This window comes from Macrobrachium nipponense, chromosome 26, assembly GCF_015104395.2.
Source record: "Macrobrachium nipponense isolate FS-2020 chromosome 26, ASM1510439v2, whole genome shotgun sequence".
Taxonomy (NCBI): Eukaryota; Metazoa; Arthropoda; class Malacostraca; order Decapoda; family Palaemonidae; genus Macrobrachium; species Macrobrachium nipponense.
Window position 1 is genome coordinate 30,387,344 of NC_087215.1, and position 21,634 is coordinate 30,408,977.

The 21,634-nt window shown below is 40.1% G+C and overlaps 1 protein-coding gene across 1 annotated transcript in view; it reads left to right on the plus strand.

Moving 5' to 3' along the window:
* The window catches only part of LOC135200136 (uncharacterized), a 40,395-nt gene extending 21,993 nt beyond the window's left edge, over window positions 1-18,402 (plus strand). The window contains exons 3-5 of the mRNA XM_064228471.1: window positions 6,966-7,049; window positions 12,474-12,653; window positions 17,806-18,402. Coding sequence (XP_064084541.1) covers window positions 6,966-7,049; window positions 12,474-12,653; window positions 17,806-18,309 — 768 coding nt within the window. The 3' untranslated portion in view covers window positions 18,310-18,402. The remainder of the gene's footprint in view (window positions 1-6,965; window positions 7,050-12,473; window positions 12,654-17,805) is intronic.
* Window positions 18,403-21,634: the final 3,232 nt, after the last annotated feature.

Consider the following 21,634-nt stretch of genomic DNA (forward strand, 5'->3'; position numbering starts at 1 on the left):
GTTGCAGGGAGTATGAATGTTCTTTTACTAATACTTGCAAGGAATGTGAGAATTTGAGTGAGAACGAATGGAAGAATCTAACTAATTATTTGAAAAAGTTAGAGAGAGAAAGAGTGAGGAAGGCTTCTTATAGAAGTTTAAGTAGTTCGAGATCTGAACTAATTCCTAGCTTGGGATCTTCCCCAAGGGTAAGTATTGCTACTTCTCCTTCCATTGCAGCCCCTTCTCCTATTGCAGAACCTGTAGATTCAGCGAAAGAACTTGCGGATCTAAAAGCAGCCTTCAAGTTGATGGAAAACAAAATGGCTGCCATACAAGGTAAGGCTAGTGATTTTTCAGTGGACAGTGATATGAGTGTCCCCAGTGTAGTGGAGGGGGCATCTGGTCGGCTCCGCAACGCTCCTAGGTCTAGACCTCTTCCAAGCTCACATGCCCAGAGGAGAAGGAATGTCGAAAACCGAAAGGAGGTTGTGGAGAATCCCCACCGATCAGGTGTCCCTTCGGCGGTTTCTGTGACACCCCAGACTGCCAAGGATCGCTATTGCAAAAGCGTCCTGCGTGAGTGTTTTTCGTCGTCGGGATCTTCATCTCCGAGACGTGATTGGAGGGATTCAGATCGATCTCGACCACTCAAGAGGAGTTGGAAGGCTCCGACGATTGATTCGAGCCCAGAAAACTTCCCTGAGGAGTCTCCTTCGGGAGTTAAGAAGGCAAGAAGAGCCATTCTTTCAACCAGAGTGAGAAGGAGTCAGGAGGTGGAGGCTATGGACTCCTCCCCTCCTCCTTCCCCTCCTCCCGAAGAGGATAAATAGGAGGTTACGAAGAGGTTCATGATGGCTATGCAAGAACAGATTTCGTCTTTTGGTAGGAGTTCTTTCAAAGGAGCCTCCTAGAAGGAAAGACTCTTCCCTTCCGATCAAAAGATCCTCCAGACGTATGGAGGTATCTGCCGCCAGGATCAATGCTCCTACTCGAGGTGAGGCTTCCTGTACGAACGTGATGAACCGATCAGACGTCTGGCACCGGCCAGGAGTGAGGAGTCACCCAGGAGGCAGGAGCCAAGAGCCAGGAGTGAGGAGTCAACCAGGAGGAAGCAGAGCCAGGAGTGTGGAGTCATCCGGGCAGGAGGCAGGAGCCAGGAGCAAGGAGGCAGAGGCAAGAGGAGGAGTCAGGATTCAGGAGGCAGGAGTTCAGGAGTCAAGAGGCAGGAGTCAGGAGGCAGAGCCAGGAGGTCCGGAAAGTCAGGAGGCAGGAGTCCGGAAGTCAGGAGGCGGAGTCAGGAGGCCAGGAGGTGGCAGGAGTCCAGGAGCCAGGAGGCTCAGGAGGCAAAGAGTCAAGAGCCAGGGAGGCAGGAGTCGGAGACTCTTTCCTGGAATTTATGACTCTTCTCCAAATAGAAGCTCCTCTCCTTCAGATCGTAGGAGGTCTTGGAAGGACTCTACCTCCAAACGAGAGCTTTCTCCTTCGTCTGATCGAGGTTTAGACGATTTGTCTGATGACGAACCTCCTGCAAATGAAGGACTCTCGAATTATAAGGTCTTAGCCTCATTGTTGCTACAAGAGTTTGGAGACTCTCTTAGTCCGGCGGCTCCTCCTTCTCCTCGTTCTCTCTTTTCGAGCTCGGCTACTGGCAAAATCTTCGGCCTTTCTGAAAATGAAGCCTGCAATTTCGATGAAGAAGGCACTCCATTCTTTAGATTCTTAGATGGACAAGAAGAAAGAGTTGGGAAAGACTGTATTCTGCATGCCTCCTTCCAACCTCCATGGAAAGAGAGGTATTTGGTATGGGACAGGAGAGACTATGGGTCTTTCTCTTCCTGCCTCGGCAGATGCGGACTTTTCCAATTTAGTGGAGGCCTCTAGACGTCACTCCTTAGGATCGGTCAGATCAACGTGGAGCACTTCGGAGTTGAACCACTTTCTAAAGGGACTTTTTGTCACTTTAGAGGTGTTCAGCTTTCTGGATTGGTCACTCGGAGTTCTGGCCAACAAATCTAAAGATCCGGAGTTTCTTAAAAACCCAGAGATTCTCCATAGCGTCCTGTCTTCATGGACAAGGCAGTATACAGGACGGTTCGGGAGAAGTGGCTTCCCTTTTTGGTGCTGGTCTTCTGAAGAAGAGATCAGTATATGGATCCCTATTATCAAAAGGGGTTTCTCCGAGCCAGAGGACTGCTTTATTGTTCGCCCCTCTGTCGGATCATCTGTTTCCTTCTCAGTTAGTGAAGGATATATCTCGCTCGCTAACTGAGAAGGCGACACAGGACCTACTAGTACAAACGTCCAAGAAAGGACGCCCAGTAGTGTCGACGATTAAGAAGGACTCTCGTCCTCCTCAGCAGCCCTTTCGTGGAGGTGCAGCTGCTCGTCCCCCTGCCAGAAAGAAGAGCTCTGACAAGAGAGGAAGGTCTTCCTTTAGACCTTTCAAGAAAACCAAATGACTTGTTGCTCCTTCAAGCACCAGTGGGCGCCAGACTCCTGAACTTTGCAGGAGTATGGGCAAAAAGGGGAGCCGACCTTGGTCAGTGTCGGTCCTAAAGAAAGGATACGTAATCCCCTTCGAGGACAGCCCTCCCCTAACATCTACGCCTCGGGAACTGTCAGCGAGGTACAGAGACCCTGTAATGAGAAAGACTCTCCTTCAAATGGTGGAACAAATGTGGGAAAAGGAGGCCATCGAACTTGTGCAGGATCCACACTCCCTGGGATTTTACAATCGCCTTTTTCTAGTACCAAAGGCATCGGGGGGGTGGAGACCAGTACTGGACGTAAGCGCTCTGAATCGCTTTGTTCAGAAAAAGAAGTTCCGCATGGAAACGGCCGCTTCAGTAATGTCGGCTCTTCGTCCAGGAGATTGGATGGTCTCTCTGGACTTGCAAGATGCGTATTTCCACGTTCCCATTCACCATTTGTCAAAGAAATATCTTCGGTTTGTAATAGGAGACAAGATTTTTCAATTCAGGGCTCTGTGCTTCGGTCTGTCTACAGCTCCGCAGGTTTTCACCAACCTGATGGCGAATGTGGCAAGATGGCTTCACCTAGAGGGAATAAACATCTCCCTCTACTTAGACGACTGGCTGATCAGGGCCAAGTCGGAGATTCAGTGCTTGGAGGACTTATCAGTAACAAGAAACATGATAGAATCGCTGGGATTACTCGTGAACCTCGAGAAGTCGCAGCTGATCCCCAGCCAGAGCTTGGTCTATCTTGGGATTCAGATGGATTCTCGGGTTTTGAGTATTTTCCTTCGCTGAGAAAGAAAATCACTCGAGGTTTGTCGAAAATCTCGAGCTTCTTAGAGAGAAAGAACAGTTCAGCGAGGGATTATCTGAGCCTTTTAGGGACCCTGTCCTCACTAGAAAAGTTCTTCTCTCTGGGGAGGCTTCACCTTCGCCCTCTTCAGTTTTTCCTGAAAGGGGTGTGGAGTTGGAAGACGGGACAACTCTCGGACATCTTCCCGCTTCCACAAGAGATAAAAGATCACTTGAAGTGGTGGATCCTTCCTCTTCAAAAGAACGAAGGCGTATCGCTTGCCCTGCAGAACCCAGACCAAGTGTTATATTCCGACGCTTCGGAGTCTGGGATGGGGAGCGACGCTAGGAGCAAGGGAGGTGTCAGGCACCTGGACAAAGGAACAGGTGTCCTGGCACATCAATTGCAAGGAACTAGTGGCCATACACCTAGCCTTAAAGTTCTTCGAGGAGATAGTCATAGGCGGGGTGATACAGATAAACTCGGACAACACCACGGCTCTGGCTTACATACGCAAGCAGGGAGGCACGCACTCTTTCTCCCTCTTTCAGTTAACAAAACACCTGTTAACCTGGACAGAAGAAAGAGGCATAACTCTCCTCACAAGATTTGTACAAGGGATAAAGAATGTGAGAGCGGACAGACTGAGCAGGAGGAATCAGGTCCTTCCCACAGAATGGACTCCACACGAAGAAGTGTGTCGAAGTCTTTGGTCCCTGTGGGGGAGACCTCACATAGACCTGTTTGCGACGTTCCTCTCCAAAAGAATAGAGATCTTTTGCTCTCTAGTGGAAGATCCGAGAGCCTTCGCAATAGACGCGTTTCTCCTGGATTGGTCGGGTGTGGACGCCTACGCCTTTCCCCCTTTCAAGATCCTGGGGGAAGTGCTCAGGAAGTTCGTAGCTTCAAAGAGCACGAAGTTGACACTAATAGCCCCATTTTGGCCAGCCCAGGAATGGTTCACGGAGGTACTGGAGTGGATAGTGGACTTCCCCAGATCTCTTCCAAACAGACCAGATCTAATCAGACAACCCCACTTCGAGAGGTTTCATCACAACCTCCCAGGTCTCGCTCTGACTGCCTTTCGACTATCGAAAGACTTGTCAGAGCGAGGGGCTTTTCTCGCAAGGCTGCGGGCTCTATCGCTAGAGCCCGCAGAGCTTCGACGAGAAGAGTATACCAATCGAAGTGGGAAGTCTTTAGGAGGTGGTGTAAGAGTCAGAAGCTGTCCTCCTCCAGTACCTCTATAGTGAATATTGCCGATTTCCTCCTCTTTCTGAGAGAGGAATCTCACCTATCTGTCTCAACAATAAAGGGATACAGAAGCATGCTGTCTTCAGTATTTAGAAATCGAGGGCTAGATATTGCAGACAACAAAGATCTACACGATCTAATTAGATCCTTTGAAACTTCAAAAGCAGCAACTCCTAGAACACCTAGTTGGAATCTGGACGTGGTCCTGAAATTCCTTTCATCGGATAAATTCGAGCCTTTACATCTGGCTTCCTTCCGCGACGTCACTAGGAAATGCTTATTCCTGTTGTCTCTCGCTACAGCCAAGAGGACGAGCGAATTGCACGCTCTAGATTCCACAGTGGGGTTCAAAGGAGATGCTGCCATCTGTTCGTTCCAGACAATGTTTTCTGGCGAAGAACGAAAACCCGTCAAAACCTTGGCCCAGAAGCTTTGAAGTAAAAGGTCTATCTAACCTCGTAGGCAGAGAGACAGAGAGGTCTCTCTGTCCAGTGAGAGCTCTTAAATTTTATTTAGAGAGGAAGAGACAGATGGGAGCTTGTCAACAAGGTCTTTGGTGTGCTGTGAAGAACCCCAAAAGACTCATGTCCAAAAACACCTTGGCTTTCTTTGTGAGAAGTGTAATTACGGACGCTCACAAGAACTGCTCGGAGGAATCCTTCGGTCTTCTAAAGGTTAAGACCCATGAGGTGAGAGCAGTAGCAACGTCCTTGGCGTTCCAAAAGAATATGTCTCTTAAAAATATCATTGAGACTACGTATTGGAGGTGCAATTCAGTGTTTGCATCTCATTATCTGAAGGATGTGAGAGTGACCTATGAGAAGTGCTTCTCTCTAGGTCCATTTGTATCAGCAGATACAGTGCTGGGTCTTGGAGCAAAGACTGATCCTTAAAATATTTTGATTTATCGTACATAAACCCTCTTGTCAGATATGTGCTTGGTTTTCTATTAGCAAGCTCACGGATGTCGCACGGGCGCATAGTGTCATTGCTGGTAGGGGATCAAGGGTATGTATGGCTAGTCGGGGAGTACAAATTTTTTTTTGTATATTTTGTATAAATGAAAGTGTAATTATGTTTCGAGTTTTTGGTTGTTTGTAAGGAGTTCGGGGATAACTCCTTGCAATCTTAGAACTAACATGGATGTTAGGATCAGGTGATCGGGATCGGTGTTGTGCTCCTTGAACAAGGTGTATTGTCATGTTAGTGGAATAGCACCCAATGACAAAGGCCTTTAGGCTCTGCCGAGTAAGTGGATAAGACCCCATTGGCAGACCCACAAGAACTCTTAGCCATAGATCAATATCTCGCTGAGGCTCTTGAGGCTAAGCAGACTCCAAGGCAGTAGCCGCGAAGTCTTCAGCCTAATAAGGTAGGAACCAAGGTTTATTAATACCTACAACATATGTTGTTTACCTGTCTATTTCAGTAGTTAGCTGTCTCTTACCCACCACCAATGGGTGCTAATCAGCTAAGTATATATCTGGCAGGGAAGTTGAATGTATAAAAATGATATTGTCATGTTACAATAAAGTTTTATACATACTTACCTGACAGATATATACTTAGCTATAGACTTCGTCGTCTCCGACAGAATTTCAAATTTCGCGGCACACGCTACCAGTAGGTCAGGTGATCTACCGCCCTGCCCTGGGTGGCAGGACTAGGAACCATTCCCGTTTTCTAATCAGAATTCTTCTCTTCCACCTGTCTCCTGCGGGGAGGCTGGGTGGGCCATTAATCGTATATATCTGTCAGGTAAGTATGTATAAAACTTTATTGTAACATGACAATATCATATTTCAGTCCCCCAAGTACTCAGAATATCTTCAAATTAATCATTGCTTATTAAAAGAACACTTCAGTTTGTGTGTTCTTACCAATATATTTTTTCTATTAGGTAGTTCTGATAAACATTTATATGTTTTCCACGTTCATTATCTTTATGAACTAAAACTTTTGTATAATTCGAAAAGCTGTTTGGTATCGGTAAACATTATGGCCCCGTAATCAATCATGATATGAAATAAGCATGTTACCATAGCAGGGTAGTGCCGTCATTGGACCTCATGCGGTGCACTGTAGGCATTACTTAAGGTTCTTTGCAGCGTGCCTTCGGCCCCTAGCTGCAACCACTTTTGTTCCTTTTCCTGTACCTCCTTTGATATTCTCTTTCTTCAGCTTACTTTCCGCCCTCTCCTAACATTTGGTTCATAGTGCAACTGCGAGGTTTTCCTCCCGTTACACCTTTCAGACCTTTTACTGTCAATGTCCATTTCAGCGCTGAATGACCTCACAGGTCTCAGTGCTTGGCCTATGGCCTAAATTCTATATTCAACTCAACTCAATAAGCACGTTTTGGTGTTGTTCTCTTATTAAAAGTGTTCCTTATCATTTTTGTCTCGTTGAGGATACTCAACATTTCTCCTGATTTTATCCTTCTTGACTCGTCATTCTAGGAGAGTCTGAGCTCGAAAATAAGGTTGGAAAATGCCTCAGTGGAATTGGGGAGAAGTGAAGACGACTCTTTTTTGAACATCACGGTAAGAGTCTTTTCTTTTTCTTACGTATAAAGAAAAAACTATTATTTACTAATCAATTATCAGTACTAAATTAGTAGGTGGTCTACCTGCGTATTTCTACACTTTTTTTCGGCGTTTAGTACTATCCCGTTGGGGGTCAAATGTCCCTAAAGTAGGAAGCTGGCCTTATGCCAGCCTAGGGGATCAAATTTGGTAAAATGCACTTAGGGACAGTTGACCCCAGACGGCCTGCATATTCCCGAAGTGCACTCAACGTTCGGCCAGACTCCGCCCCTACGTATATCCACTGTGGGCGGAGATATCTCACTTTCCTTACAGACGACGCATTTCGCATTTCGCTCCGCAATACTGCCCACTTCATTCTTCTCCCAGTCATTAGCTTATTTCTTTGTGTTTTATTATTCCTTTGTTATGTAAACATGAAATCGTATGAATCTGGTGGTGGTTGGCTGTCCTGCGCAGTCAAAGCTCAGCATCTGCACAAACAAACTCAGTGTTCTTCACAATTTAAGCTGATATATTTAAACAAGGACTATAACATATTCTTGGCTGTTTTGCTTCCACTTAGATTCAATAAACTTTCGCTTTTGAGAACCACTTTACTCTCTATTACAGAAGAAACTTCTTGCTTTATAGGCTTCTTTTGCAGACGACGCATTAGGCTTCTACATGTTGCCATCTGTTGCCGTTTTTACGTACTGCTCACTCGCTATGATGTCGTTCTTCTCCCAGATGTTCGCTAATTTTGTTAACTTTATTTTTATGTTATGTCAACATGATATTTGATGTATATCCATATTTATGATAGCAGTATACATATTTTGCTATATAAATCAATATTATTCACAGATTCATCGTAATATCATGCTAACCAAAGTTCGTTTAGAGAAAATGCATGTTTTTACATTAGAACCTGAATGGTTGTCATGCTCATGACAGTTACACGAATTGATCATAATAACGTGGTGTGTTGTTTCATATACGAATAATATTTGTATTTATATAACTTTTATTGCTTAATTATAATTTTTCTGTGGAAATTATCTAAAATAATCAGAAAGGAGGTGGCGATGCAAAAGCACACTCCTCCGAGTCCTACTAACATCATCATCAAGTCAAAATAAAAGCAGAGATGGGGAGGGACAGGGAATTCCAATTTTCAAGTTTCTTTCAACCCTACCACAAAGATCTTGCACGCGGTGACTGTGTTGGTTCTGGTTCCAAGTAGCATGGCAACAATGAGATCCCTCGATTTTGTGGATGAAGGATTCGATAACATTATCCTGGAAGACACGACAGACACGCTGGCAATAAGAACAAATACTAAAGCCGAAGAGGAGGCGATGAAATTGAAGGACACTTATTTTAAGAGAAATTACGTGAGCTTCGTCTATAAGAGTAAATACACACCAAAGAGATTCCTTTACCATAAGAGACTGCAGTGCATACATGCAGGCAAGCGACACAAGGGAGTGAAAAGAACTTTTACTGGGTACTACGCATTTATACCTTTTTTTTCATAAATATTTAGCTTTGGAGTAATGTCTACACTGAATATGTATTGGAAGTACTGGAAAATCAGATAAAAAATACTGCTGAACATGAGATGAAGTGTGCATAATTTATGATGTGGCCTTATGCCGAAGAAAAAACAAAAAAACAAGGTCACAATCCCCCAGAACATGTTACCAGAATTGATGAATTTCGATTTATTGTAGTGAGTGACACTGCAAAGGATATATATTATAATGTAGATCTCGCCATTGGCACGTGTGATTGTATGATTGGCAATACTGGCAGTGTCTGCAAGCACCAAATTGCTTGTTGAGACTACTGTTATGAATCTACCCCAGGTACTGGATAATACATAAAAAATTCGACACTGGTTAGCAAGAGTGGCTAAGAAGGGAACAGAAAAAATGCTACCAGTAGAATTTTTTCATAGATGAAATTATAATATTCCATGACGTGCATGATGGTTCTAGTAGCATATTTGCGCTTTTCCTTTTATAAAGGTGGAAGCTGTGTCAATACCTCTAGAAAATGAGGTGGCCAGTGAGGCTATTGATCCACTTGACAGCTCGGTTAAAAATGAACCACCGCCTAATGACCATTTTGCAGCAGCAGCAGAAGCTTTCTCTGACACACTGCATACACTGGGAGACAAAAAAGTTAAGTATATCTTAGTTTTACCAGACCACTGAGCTGAATAACAGCTCTTCTAGGGCTGGCCCGAAGAATTAGATATTTTTACGTGGCTAGGAACCAATTGGTCACCTAGCAATGGGACCTACAGTTTATTGTGGGATCCGAACCACATTATATCAAGAAATGGATTATGTATCACCAGAAATAAATTCCTCTGATTCTCAATTGCCGAGAATCGAACTTCGGACCACCGGATTGGTAGCCGAACGCGAAAACCGCACGTCCAACGAGGAGTTACTGGGAGGCAAAACTTCGTGCAATAGTGTAAGCTTTTTCATGAAGAAATGAAAGGTATTAAAGTCGACCAACAATCTAAATAGCTCCTTACATTCTTATGGAGCATCATTTAAGTTGTCTGGAGCTGGCAGGGGTAAAATACCTTGTCAACCAACATCAGTTGCTAGACGCCCAGTTGGCATGCCAAGAGGAGTTGCCTCAATTGGAAAGGGCAGAAAAGGAAAGTCTAATTTGCTCGAGTTGCTGGTAAAAGCAGCTAAACGTAAGAGAAACTTGGTACTCAGTGTTGTGCTGAACCAGCAAAATGCCAAAAGCCATCAACATAGTGAAGTGTTAAAGCCTTGTGTCCTATCTTTGCTAGTGTATCTTTATAGTTCATATTTCTGAGCTGTGGTACCGATCTTGTAACTGCTCTTTGTACTTTCTTTAGTTCTATATTTATGCTTCTTTTTGAATGAGATCTCCATACCACTGCTGCCTACTCCAGAGTTGGTCTTCTGAAAGATAGTATCATTCCTTTCACCATTTCTTCATCCACTGTGAAAAGTACCTTTATATTTGCTAGAACTTCGTTGCACTTCTCACTTATCATTTCTGTGATCTTCAGATTATATTTTCTATTTACTGTGACTCGTGTATGTTTCACTTACTAGCATCCATGTGCGTAGCAAGCTGCTTATATAGTTATTATCTACAGACATTTATTGTAATAATGTTGAAAGTGGGTTTATTTTTCTTACATTATATTTTTTTTTCTAGCATGTAGTATGTAGTATTCTGGCACTTAAGAGCCCTCCCACTTGTCCGTTTACTATAAGTCTGCAGCAAGTAAGACAACTGATCTCGCAGCTTAATATTATCATTAGTATTATTTGGCAATAGAGGCTGATGTAAGATATTTTCACAGTATAGACATTCATTTGTTTAAACTCCATCATGTCCATGTTTGATGTACATAAAAAGTTCGTTCATTTATGCAACATTGTACTGCAGTGTAGATGACAGAAAGTGATGAGCAGGTTGTAACAACAGGTAAAGCATGTATGGACTAGAAAGTTATAACAGACTGACAACAAGGAAGAACTCCAAGTTATGCAAGGTTGCCACCCTTTAGAAGTGAATATATCTGAAAGCAAAAATGAAGGAACACAAACTAAGTATTGAACTTAGGTCATTGTATCATGAAGTGAAAAGAATTTTTCTGAAGCGTACTATCTAAAAAAGGAAGGTTGAGCCTGTACATTTTTGACATGTGCAACTATAATAATACTACAGAAGTGTATGCAAGGGTAATAATTGAGAAAAATAAAAAAATTTCTTTTCATGTATGATTTTAATAATTTCACCAACATTCCTTTACCCAGTTAATCAATGCCTCACACATTTATTTTCCACATTGGCACCGCCTGCCCTCTTCAGTGCACTTGATAGTAGTATGATGTCTTAAGCCATACAAAGAGGTGGCTTTTCAAAACATTAATAACAAAAATAGGATTGCTTTCTCTTACATTCACCATTATCTTTCTTTAAGCAATTCTTTGGCAAGAAAGAGCATACAATGCATTGGGGCTTGTAACTTTTGTCAAGATACTGTGCTGGAAAATGCCTTTCAGTTAACGTACATTGAGTTTTGCTCCCTTTATAGCCTAACCCAGCATCAATCATTTTTCCATGATTTTTTGCGATCCAGCATATTAGTGGATAAGTGGGATTTTCAGTCTGCAAATGCAGCATTAACTATTATGTGCCAAATGGATTGGTACCATCTATGCTCTTTCTTTTGTAAGGATTTGTTGAGCAAAGTTGATGAAATTTTCATCATGCCCCCTCCCCCCATATACATACTATATTCTACATGAACACAGGGCCGGTCAATTCCTATTTCCCTTTTTTGACTGAATTTTCAATTTATATGTCCTCACAAAAGAAAAGCAAAAAATAATTCCTAAGGTTAGGCTACACCCAGAGTAAAGAGGAAAATTAAAAGGGCAGTCAGCTGACTGATGAAAACAAGACAACATAAAGTATTTATGACAATAGTAAATTAAATATTGTGGTTTATTACTATATGTGGTTTACTCTATTGAAAAACTTAAGTTTATTTACAAATTCCTCTCGTATATAGTAAAAGGAAAAAAGTTAGCCCACACGTCAGCTGACGAATGTAAACAAAACTTCGGGTTTAGGAAACTAAGCTCCTTTCCTCTTGAATGTGCATGTCATTTGACTATTATTCATATTGATTAAGTAAATATATATAATAGTATCTGGAAACACCATCAACTGCCACATTTTGAGCTTCATTTATGATGAAATGCGATATATTTGTGTAATTGTCATGGCAACCGTTCACATCCTAATGTAAACAAACTTTCACTTTCGCTAAACAAACTTTGGCTAGCATCATATTAAAATAAATTTATGAATAGATCAATTTACATAATAAAATATGCATATTGCTATAGTAAAATATGGATATATATCACAATTTCATGTTTACATAACATAAAAATAATAAAAACATAACAAAATAAGCTAATGACTGAGTGAAGAATGGAGAGGGCAGTATGGCAGAGCGAAATGCGTTGTCTGCTAGGAGTGAAATATCTCCGCCCACAGTGTGCATAGGGGCGGAGTCTGGCCGAACGTTGAGTGCACTTCTGGAATATGCCGACGGGCTAGTGCCAAACACGGCGAAACAGTGTGTAAAAACCCAATTATCTGTTAGATATTCTAATCTTAAACAGACATTAGGTAGATAACATATGGAAAATTAAATTTCTTTTTCCTGTCTCCGTCATTAAGACAGAAATATATCAAAACTTGGACTGAAGAGCTAGAGTTTATTTCGAACTGCCGGGAATACAAAATGTTTGATGAAGTGACAAAACCTTTGAATGTTAAAATAATGACCAATAATTGTGTTTTCGAAACTTCCATGAGCTGGTTCTGGCAGTATTAATCTGACATTTACCCCAGGTGAATGTCCTCCGAAGTTTATGTGGTCCGTTGAGGAGCGATGCCCACAGGGAGGTCTTCGCTGTGAAGATCTTCGAAGGGAAGCAACGGGTGGCTCGAGTCAAGATTGGGTCCAAAAATCAGGTCTCTTTCAATCATCTTGAGGAAGGAGATGTGCCCCAAAAAAGCTATGTCATACAGGTACGATTATTTCACAGAGAAATTGGATAGGAACTCCTTACAAAGACTTCCTTTTCAAGTCTGACTGAACCGGGTCATATATTCAGTTTCTTCCTAATGAAGAAAAAGGTTAAGTATATCTTACATTAGCCAGACCACTGAGCTGATTATACAGCTCTCCTAGGGCTGACCCGAAGGATTAGATATTTTGACGTGGCTAGGAACCAATTGGTTACCTAGCAACGGGACCTACAACGTATTGTGGGACCCGAACCACATTATTTCGAGAAATTGATTTCTAATCACCAGAGATAAATTCCTCTGATTCCACGTTGGCAGAGTGGGGAATCGAACTCGGACTACCGAATCGGTAGGCGAGCATATACCCACTCGTCCAGCGAGGAACTTCTTAATGAAAAAAACTCCTGACATTTTGGTACTCATTAGGCAAGGACTTGAAAAGGAAGGCCTTTGTAAGGACTACGAGAGAGTTAGGAGTCTCTTCATTAGAAGTTAACATCATGCATATTACACATGCTGAGGTTACGAGGTCTCCTATACGGTGGGAGAATGAGTCCACCATTGATTGGCTCAATTAACAAGTCATAGCTAAACTTTTTACGAAGGAAAGGAACCGGATGTCTTTGCAGTTTGTCGCCTTTTTCTGTTTGCTGTATTTTTCTGCTTGCTTTATTTTCCGTTGGTAATCGAGGCTACTGGTCTCCTTGTATTGTCTGGAAATAAAGAAACAAAAAAGGGTTGAAAGTTTTAAGACTAAAGAAACAAAAAAGGGTTGAAAGTCTTAAGACTTGGTCAGAGGATGAGAACAAATAAATTCACTCATTCAGGAAAAGTATTTTTTGCAATTTTTATCGATAGGCACTTTCTATTTCTATGAAAGCACATTTAGCGAAATGAAATCAGTTACCACATTTCCCTCAACTCTCAAAGCCAATTATAAGTCGTTTTTCCAAAAAAATAGTACTGGTGGAAGTAATGTCTGTGTATCATTCGTTATTCTTGTAATTACTTGAGCGATTTCGTTTTCAAATTATATATAGATATATATATATATATATATATATATCTATATATATATATTATATATATATATCTATAGTATATATATACGTATAAATATATTATATTATATATATATTCTATAAAATAGTTTTTATACGGTAAGGTAGAAGTTATTTTCATTTTGGCTGTTGCTACAAACTTTGAATTGGGCGTATGAGGGTACATATATATATATATATATATATATATATATATATATATATATATATATATATACTATATATATATAATATATATATATATATATATTATATTGATAATTATCACATCGAACCGTGATTCATTTATATATCATTTGAGCTACAAATGTCCTTTAATATCTAAATTAACTCTACCTCGGAATTGATATATTTTTTCATATATGTACCGAAGGGGAATTTTTAGTTGATAATAATTTTGTCCCCACATGGATTGAACCACCGTCCAAGTGGACGGGAGCGAAATCAGGACAGACAGTGACGCTATCAAGTCAGCCAACAGAGCATCTCTGTCGGCTGACTTGATAGCGTCACTGTCTGTCCTGATTTCGCTCCCGTCCACTTGGACGGTGGTTCAATCCCATGTGGGGACGAAATTATTATCAACTAAAAATTCCCCTTCGGTACATATATGAAAATATATCAATTCCGAGGTAGAGTTAATTTAGATATTAAAGGACATTTGTAGCTCAAATGATATATATAAATGTATATATAATATATATATATATATATATATATAGATATATATATATATATATATATATATATATATATATATATATATATGCTTGGAGACAAGCTGAGCTGTAAGGGCAGCTTACTTGAGTGAAGGAATTTGAGTACGTAAGCAGTTTAACCGAGAGACTGCTCGTCCTGTCGTCAAGCATGTACATTCGTTTGTACGGATGTTACAAGTCTAATAGACCAAGGCACTTGCGAAAGTCACATTCCTTTCGGTGAGCACAAAGAGGTCAGGTGGTACACGCCAAGTGTCGGGAGAGAAAGCCCCCATCGTAAAGGTATGACACATATTTTGTAAGACATAGGAAACCGTTACCTTTGAAAGAGAGAGAAGTGTGAAATACCTTCTTTTACCCAAATACTTTGAAGAGAGTGATGTGTGAAGTGTATCTCTTATCCATTGTTATCTTTATTACAGATGGGTCCTATTCCATGGCTAATTTAGAGACGGGAATCTCTAACCTGACTAATATGATGAACTTATTGACATTTTGGGTCTGGGAGTGAATTCTTAGTCAGGAGGGTAGAATGTTAACTTACTAGTTTCTTTATGGGCAGATTTGGGTTTTCTGTCATTATGACTTGTTAATCATTTTGTTCTATTTTATATTCAACTGCTTTGGGTAATAAATAGTATATTTTTATACTTACGAGATCTTAAGCCTAACGACATGGTTGCAGACAGAGGACACCATTGATAACAGGTAAGGGTTTCTAATTTGTGTAGTTTAATGATAAAGGGGGGTTAAGATATATTATATATATATATAATATTAATTTATTATATTATATATATATCTATATATAATATGATAATATATATATATATATATATATATATATATATATTTATATATTATATATACATATAATATATATATATATATATTTATATATATATATATATATATATATATATATAGTCTCAGTAATTGGGCGGCTACTTGGAAATCTTAGCTTGATGATAAATAATAGTGCCAAGACTAGGAAGAACATTCTTTAATATTACGAGCTTTCGAGGTTTAAAACCTCATCTTCAGGCTGAAAAATGACAAGGATGAGAAATCACTAAAAAATTACATTAAAATGAATTGTCTGATTAAAAGCTTCAGTAAAAACAAAAAATAAAACGAACATCACATACAAACTAAAAATTAAAAATTACGAAAAAACCTAAAACAAAACGCAAAACACAAATGCAGAAATAAAAATAAAAATAACATGAAAGGTAAACAAACTACCACACTCAAAAATAAAATGGCTAACGACCCACTTTGTGTACCTACTATGAAACTATATGATAGCTAGTTGAATACCGGACGAGTTGTTGTTCAATTCCGGTTTCATTTTCTTAATAAACAGCGACTCTGAAATTAAAAGGTCCAGTCTATTTGAGCAAAAAGACAGTACTCTAAAATCTAGGTGAGTGAAAGGATGGTCCTGTGCTAAACTGTGTTCCCTTATGGCAGAAAAAGGTGGTTTAGAAAGAGGAAACCTAGTTCTAACGGAAAGACATCTGTGTTCCAAAATTCTGTGTCTAAGCCAACGGGAACTGGATCCCACGTATCGCAGACCTCACTGCGAACAGGTAAACAAGTAAACGACACTCGAATTAAGGTCCACAGGAAGAGCAGGCTTCTCCCTCAAAAGTGATCCTACAGTAAAAGGTTAGTAAAAACAAATCTGAAACTAACTTGAGGAAAACTATACTTAAGTATTTCTTGTAACTTTTTTCGTACCAAGTAGCTACTATGACCAAGGAAAGGCAGTTTAATATACATCTTTACTAGAAGTACTGTGCACCGGTCTGGAACAAAATTTCTCACGTAGAAAATTTTTCAGAACTTTGTAAAAAACAAATACGGGATAAGAATTTTCTGAAATATAGTTCTGGAGGAAGACCATGTCTTGATGAAATAAATTAAAATCACAACAGACATTGTAAGCTCTATTTATCATAGTACGTATTGAATTAAGTTTAAACAACTTTGGTGAAAAACTAAGATAATTCAATCCCAAGCCAGTATTATTATTATTATTATTATTATTATTATTAATTAATTTATTTATTATTTATTATTATTATTATTATTATTATTATTATTATTATTGCTGTTGTTGTTGGGAAATAGACGTTCTTTCAAACAACTGCTGTTAAAAATAATGGCTGATTCATCTGCGTTAATCTTTTACTGGACTTTCCCAAGTCTCAGTATTGTTTGACTTTTCAGTATTGCTTAGATTGGCAAGCAATGTGCCAATGGAGGACATGTGAAAAACGGTGGATTCAGGGGACAGTTATTGTTCTGCATAAGTAATACAGTTCTCTCTCTCTCTCTCTCTCTCTCTCTCTCTCTCTCTCTCTCTCTCTCTCTCTCTCTCTCTCTCTCTCTCTCATTCCGACTCAGGCTCTGCTGGTCATCTTCCAGGCGAAGGTTGGAATTGGACTGATGCTGTTGGGAGTCCTACTTTGTTTTATACCAGTAGTGCCAGCAGAGTGCCACTGGGCGCCGATTTTGGTTGGCTGCGCGCTCAAGGACTTTGTTAATGGCTGCTTACTCACTGCCTCAAGATAGTTGCTGGAGTTGATGGTTTCTCTGACGTAGCCTTGATGATCTTCTCAAGATTCGTTTGACGTCATGGGGAGCTGAATTTTCATTGGCTCTTCGCTCTATGACGTCATTCCTGGTGCTGTTGCTGTTTTCTTCATCGGGGGAGTCATCTTCGGGAATATTGGCAATATTGTTGCTGGTATTATTTGTTAATGCCATTCCAGCAACTGTCTTGAGGCAATAGCAGACAGTCCTTGAGTACACAGCCAACCAAAAATCAGCGTCCAGTGGCAGGAATGTCTCGATTTAATGGCTATTGCTAAATTAGTTTGTGGACCATACTAAGATGGAAAAGGGGCACAGGTCCCTAAAGTGTAGGTGACCCTTCTCGGGATTTAACAAAGGTCAGTAGCTAACCCTGATGGGGAGATGACAGCTCATCAATCAATTGAAAATATCATTGGGGAGAAGGCCATTGAGAGGTTCCCATCTTATTTTAGTGTAGGAATACAAAAGAAGAAATCCACTATGGCAAGATGTTCTCAAGGGGCCCTTAAGCCGGGCACGACAAAGAGTGAAATTCTGGATTGGGTTCTAACATGAAAGATACTTTACTCTACTCCTCGCTTTTCCTCAGCATAATTTGAATTTTACGGTCTTATTCGAAATTATTCCCTCAAAATTTTATGTTTGGCTGAAGAAAGGGAGAGAAAAGAGGATCCAAAATCTATTTATATTATGTATATGTGTGTGTATGTACATTAACTCAACTGTTGTCCAGTAACACTCAATGAAATCCTTTCTTTCCATTAACAGCTTGAATACCTGATGAAAATGTCCGCCCAAAGGGTATTCCTGGACCTGGGTGTGGACGGGACACATCTTGGAAGGATAATAATCAAAGTAAAGGACGAAGGAAACTTGGCCCTCAACTTCCTCCATTTGTGCGCGGGAGATCTGGGAACCTCTTACGCCAACTCACAGGTCTTGGATGTGGAGAGCAAGGGTGGGGATGGTGAAAACATTGATATGGGACATTACAAGATGCTGTTGTCGGGAGTGGATTTCAAGGAGGAGACTAAGAGGGATATCTATGAACAGACGTCATGGAAGGCAGGAGACGTGAGAGTACACGTTCCAGACAATGAAGACACTACTCCAGTTTTTTATATCGTCACCAGAGATTATCTTGAAACCCAAACTATTGGTCACTGTGGAACAGTAGAAGAAGGACTTGGGGTACTGCGACGTGCCATTTTGCAGTATCCAGCCATTCAGAAGATAAAGATTGTCGAATGTGGACTAATATTGTCTCTGTAGCTTTCCTGTAGTGAACTTTGATCTTGATATCATTTTTTATTATTCATCTGAGTCCTAAGTAGGTCCACAACAAAAAGCAGTTGTAAGTATACTAGTATATTATATAGATATATATATATATATATATATATATATATATATATATATATATATATATATATATATATATATATATATATCTATATATATATATAATATATATATATATATATATATATTATTATATATATATAATAATTATAAATATATATGTGTGTGTGTGTGTGTGTATGTATGTATGTATGTAAATGTATGTGCGTGTGCTTGTGGTTGCGTGTGTGAAAACTCTGCCATATAATAAAGAAGTGAAATTACTTTAAAGTGTTTTGTGATTTCTTAGCACCACTGTTTCACAAAGTATGTAAGACTGAAGTGTGTATGCCCCTTATAGGGGTAGTGCCATCAGTGCACTGCATAGGCATTACTTAAGGTTCTTTGCAGCGTGCCCTTGGGCCATAGCTGCAACCCCTTTCATTCCTTTTACTGTACCTCCCTTCCTTTTCCCTTTCTTACATCTTACTTCCCTCCCTCCCCTAACTATTGAATCATAGTGCATCTGGGGGGTTTTCCTCCTGTTGTGCCTTTGTAGCAAGACGACTTCCATTAAATCCAACGTTTTTAGCAGCTTTATCATTACACTCACCATCTCGGGCCACCACTTTACATTTGGCGACGCGTAAAAAGCACACGATGGCAGAGGAAAACGGTTTGTTCATCTTGACGATTGCTGAGAGGCCGGCCCTCATGGAAACCGGGAAATAAGGACTCCTTGGTAACGTAACAAATGAATGGCTTGCAGTGGTATTGTTATGTCATTTGATTGTATGGAAGTGTATCGTTGTTACATAGCCTATCAGGATAGCAGTATGCTTAAGCTACTGTGGTTTTGCTTGTCCTTTGGTTTGTCATGTAGCCTACATTAGATTATGCTGTTTTGCTTATGACAGTTTTGTCGCATTACCTTTTGCTTTATATTATGTAGTAATAATAACCTTGGTAGTTTCTTAGTGCAAGTTAGACTGCTACCTTTGGTGGCCGCGAGTTAGATTCTTGGGCATTCCATTGAGGGGTCAGAGATGTGTATTTCTGGTGATAGAAGTTCACTCTCGACGTGATTCAGAAGTCACGTAAAACCGTTGGTCCCGTTGCTGAATAACCACTGGTTCGATGCAACGTAGAAACACCATACAAACAAAGAAACAATGCAAAACGGAGGAAAACTGAAACAAGAACTCTTAGCAAATAAGAATATACAGCGCTGCAGCTACTGCCGAGAGGACAAGTCCTCTGGCCAGCAGCTGCAGCGCTGTATATGCTTATTGGCTAAGATTTCTGGTTTCAATTTGCCTCCGTTTTGCATTGGCATTGGCGATTCTGCAAAATTTTTTACAATTTACTACATATAATGAACATACTAAGAAACTAAGAGTATGGCTGCAACGTTGCAGTAACGTTCCCAGGTTCCCTGAATGTCAAACATCCAACAGCCTACTTACAACCTGTTTGCAACGTTGCAAATACGTTCGGTGTTAGATGGGAAAACTGTTCAGCTGGAAGTAGGTGGTTTATGGCCCTAATATGCTCAGGGCACTCACGATGAGCTCCAGAATTAACCGACAGCTGGGTGATAGACAGGGTTAAAATACTACGTACATTGTGTTCGCTACTTTAATTCTGGATCTGTTGGATACCCTGATTAGGCCTACAACCCAACTGGCAACGGCAGGGTTCTGGCTTACTAAAGGCATCTACCCACTTTTAGCATATGATTTCTTGAAAGTATATAGAGAGACATTTTCCTTTATAAACACAGAGCAGAAAAAAGTGCATTAAATTTGCTCATAAATGAGTCTTTTAAAAAATCAATTCATATTATAGAAATCAAACAAGTCTTAGTTAATTATTTTTGTTATAGTTTACCATATCTATATATTACATTTTCTATGAAACAAGCTTAGTTCAAATTTCGTTTTCTTTGTTTATTTCTTGTGAACTATTTGATTTATAAATAGCTAGAGACCATTTGACTCATTTTTCGTACTTTCCCAGCACTTGCTAAATAATGGAAAGTTTTGCAGATAATATTTTGTGGTAAATTTGCCTGTCTCTACATTTCCATTGTCCATGTAGACTGTAGTCTCCGTAGCTAGCATGGCAGTACCAGTAGTACATACACAGTAAAGCTGCTTATAAGGAAAGAAGGCCGGTTCATTAGTATTTAGTAGTAGAACGACGGTCGAATAATGATATTTGAAGAAGCAGTTATTCAGCGTGTGCTAAAACCGAAAATGGTCTTACTTTATCAGTTATTCAGAATCTGAGATTTCGCTTAATTACGACTTATTTTTCTTGAGTTTATCTTTGGTGTAAACGCCGACCACGTATCAGTCTATCCGTGTTTCCTTTTCATTTAAGTTAAATATTTTGTTAATCACCGTGGTTATGTGTTGCGCCCTTTAAATAGAGCCAGTCGCATGCACAGGATAACCTAGATCGTGCGTCCAGTCATACTTTTTACCGATAGGCAGCAAATTTTGCTATGCCCGCGTGAACTAGGCTCAAGTACCCTTGCCCATGGTGAGTGGCAGTGCGATAGACGATGGTGCCATGAAGCAGTTGTTCACGTCTTGTGAACGATTCGGTCTACAAACATACAGGAGACAGTAGAACCAGAAGAAATTTAATATATCCACTTCGAATAAGGTAAGAATTTTTTTCATATTTTATTCTAATGTTAGTTGATTATGCTTCAGGTGGAACGTGTGGTTAGGATACTTTTCATTGCTAACGATTGTTAAGAGCCTCCAGTAGCTATGGTGTTTCAATGTCGTGATTGGGAACATAAATAGTTGCGTACCGTTGCATTTGATTTTGAATGCTGATTTAGAAATGGTGGGCTACCTATTTTGGCAGTAGAAAGTGTGTTTTTCTGTTGGATGACAGAGCGAGCCTACGAAACTAACGCTTTTCACATTTCAGTGTCTAGATTAGCGCAAGTAAAATGAAAGTAAAAACAGAAGAAAAACCACGACACGGGCGGTTTCCATTCAATTAAGTTTCTTTCTGAAAACGACACTTGGACCGTAGGTCTACAAACCCACCCAATCTCCTCTTTCTTGCCATCCATCCAACAACCTTAACAATTCTTCGTGTCACCTTCCTTCCATTACTTCCAAATCATAATTATTATCACTGTAAGCTAAGTTACAACCCAACAATACTTGGAAAAACAAAAACACCATCAAACCCAGTGGACTCAACAGGAAAAGCACCCACTTCAGACTAA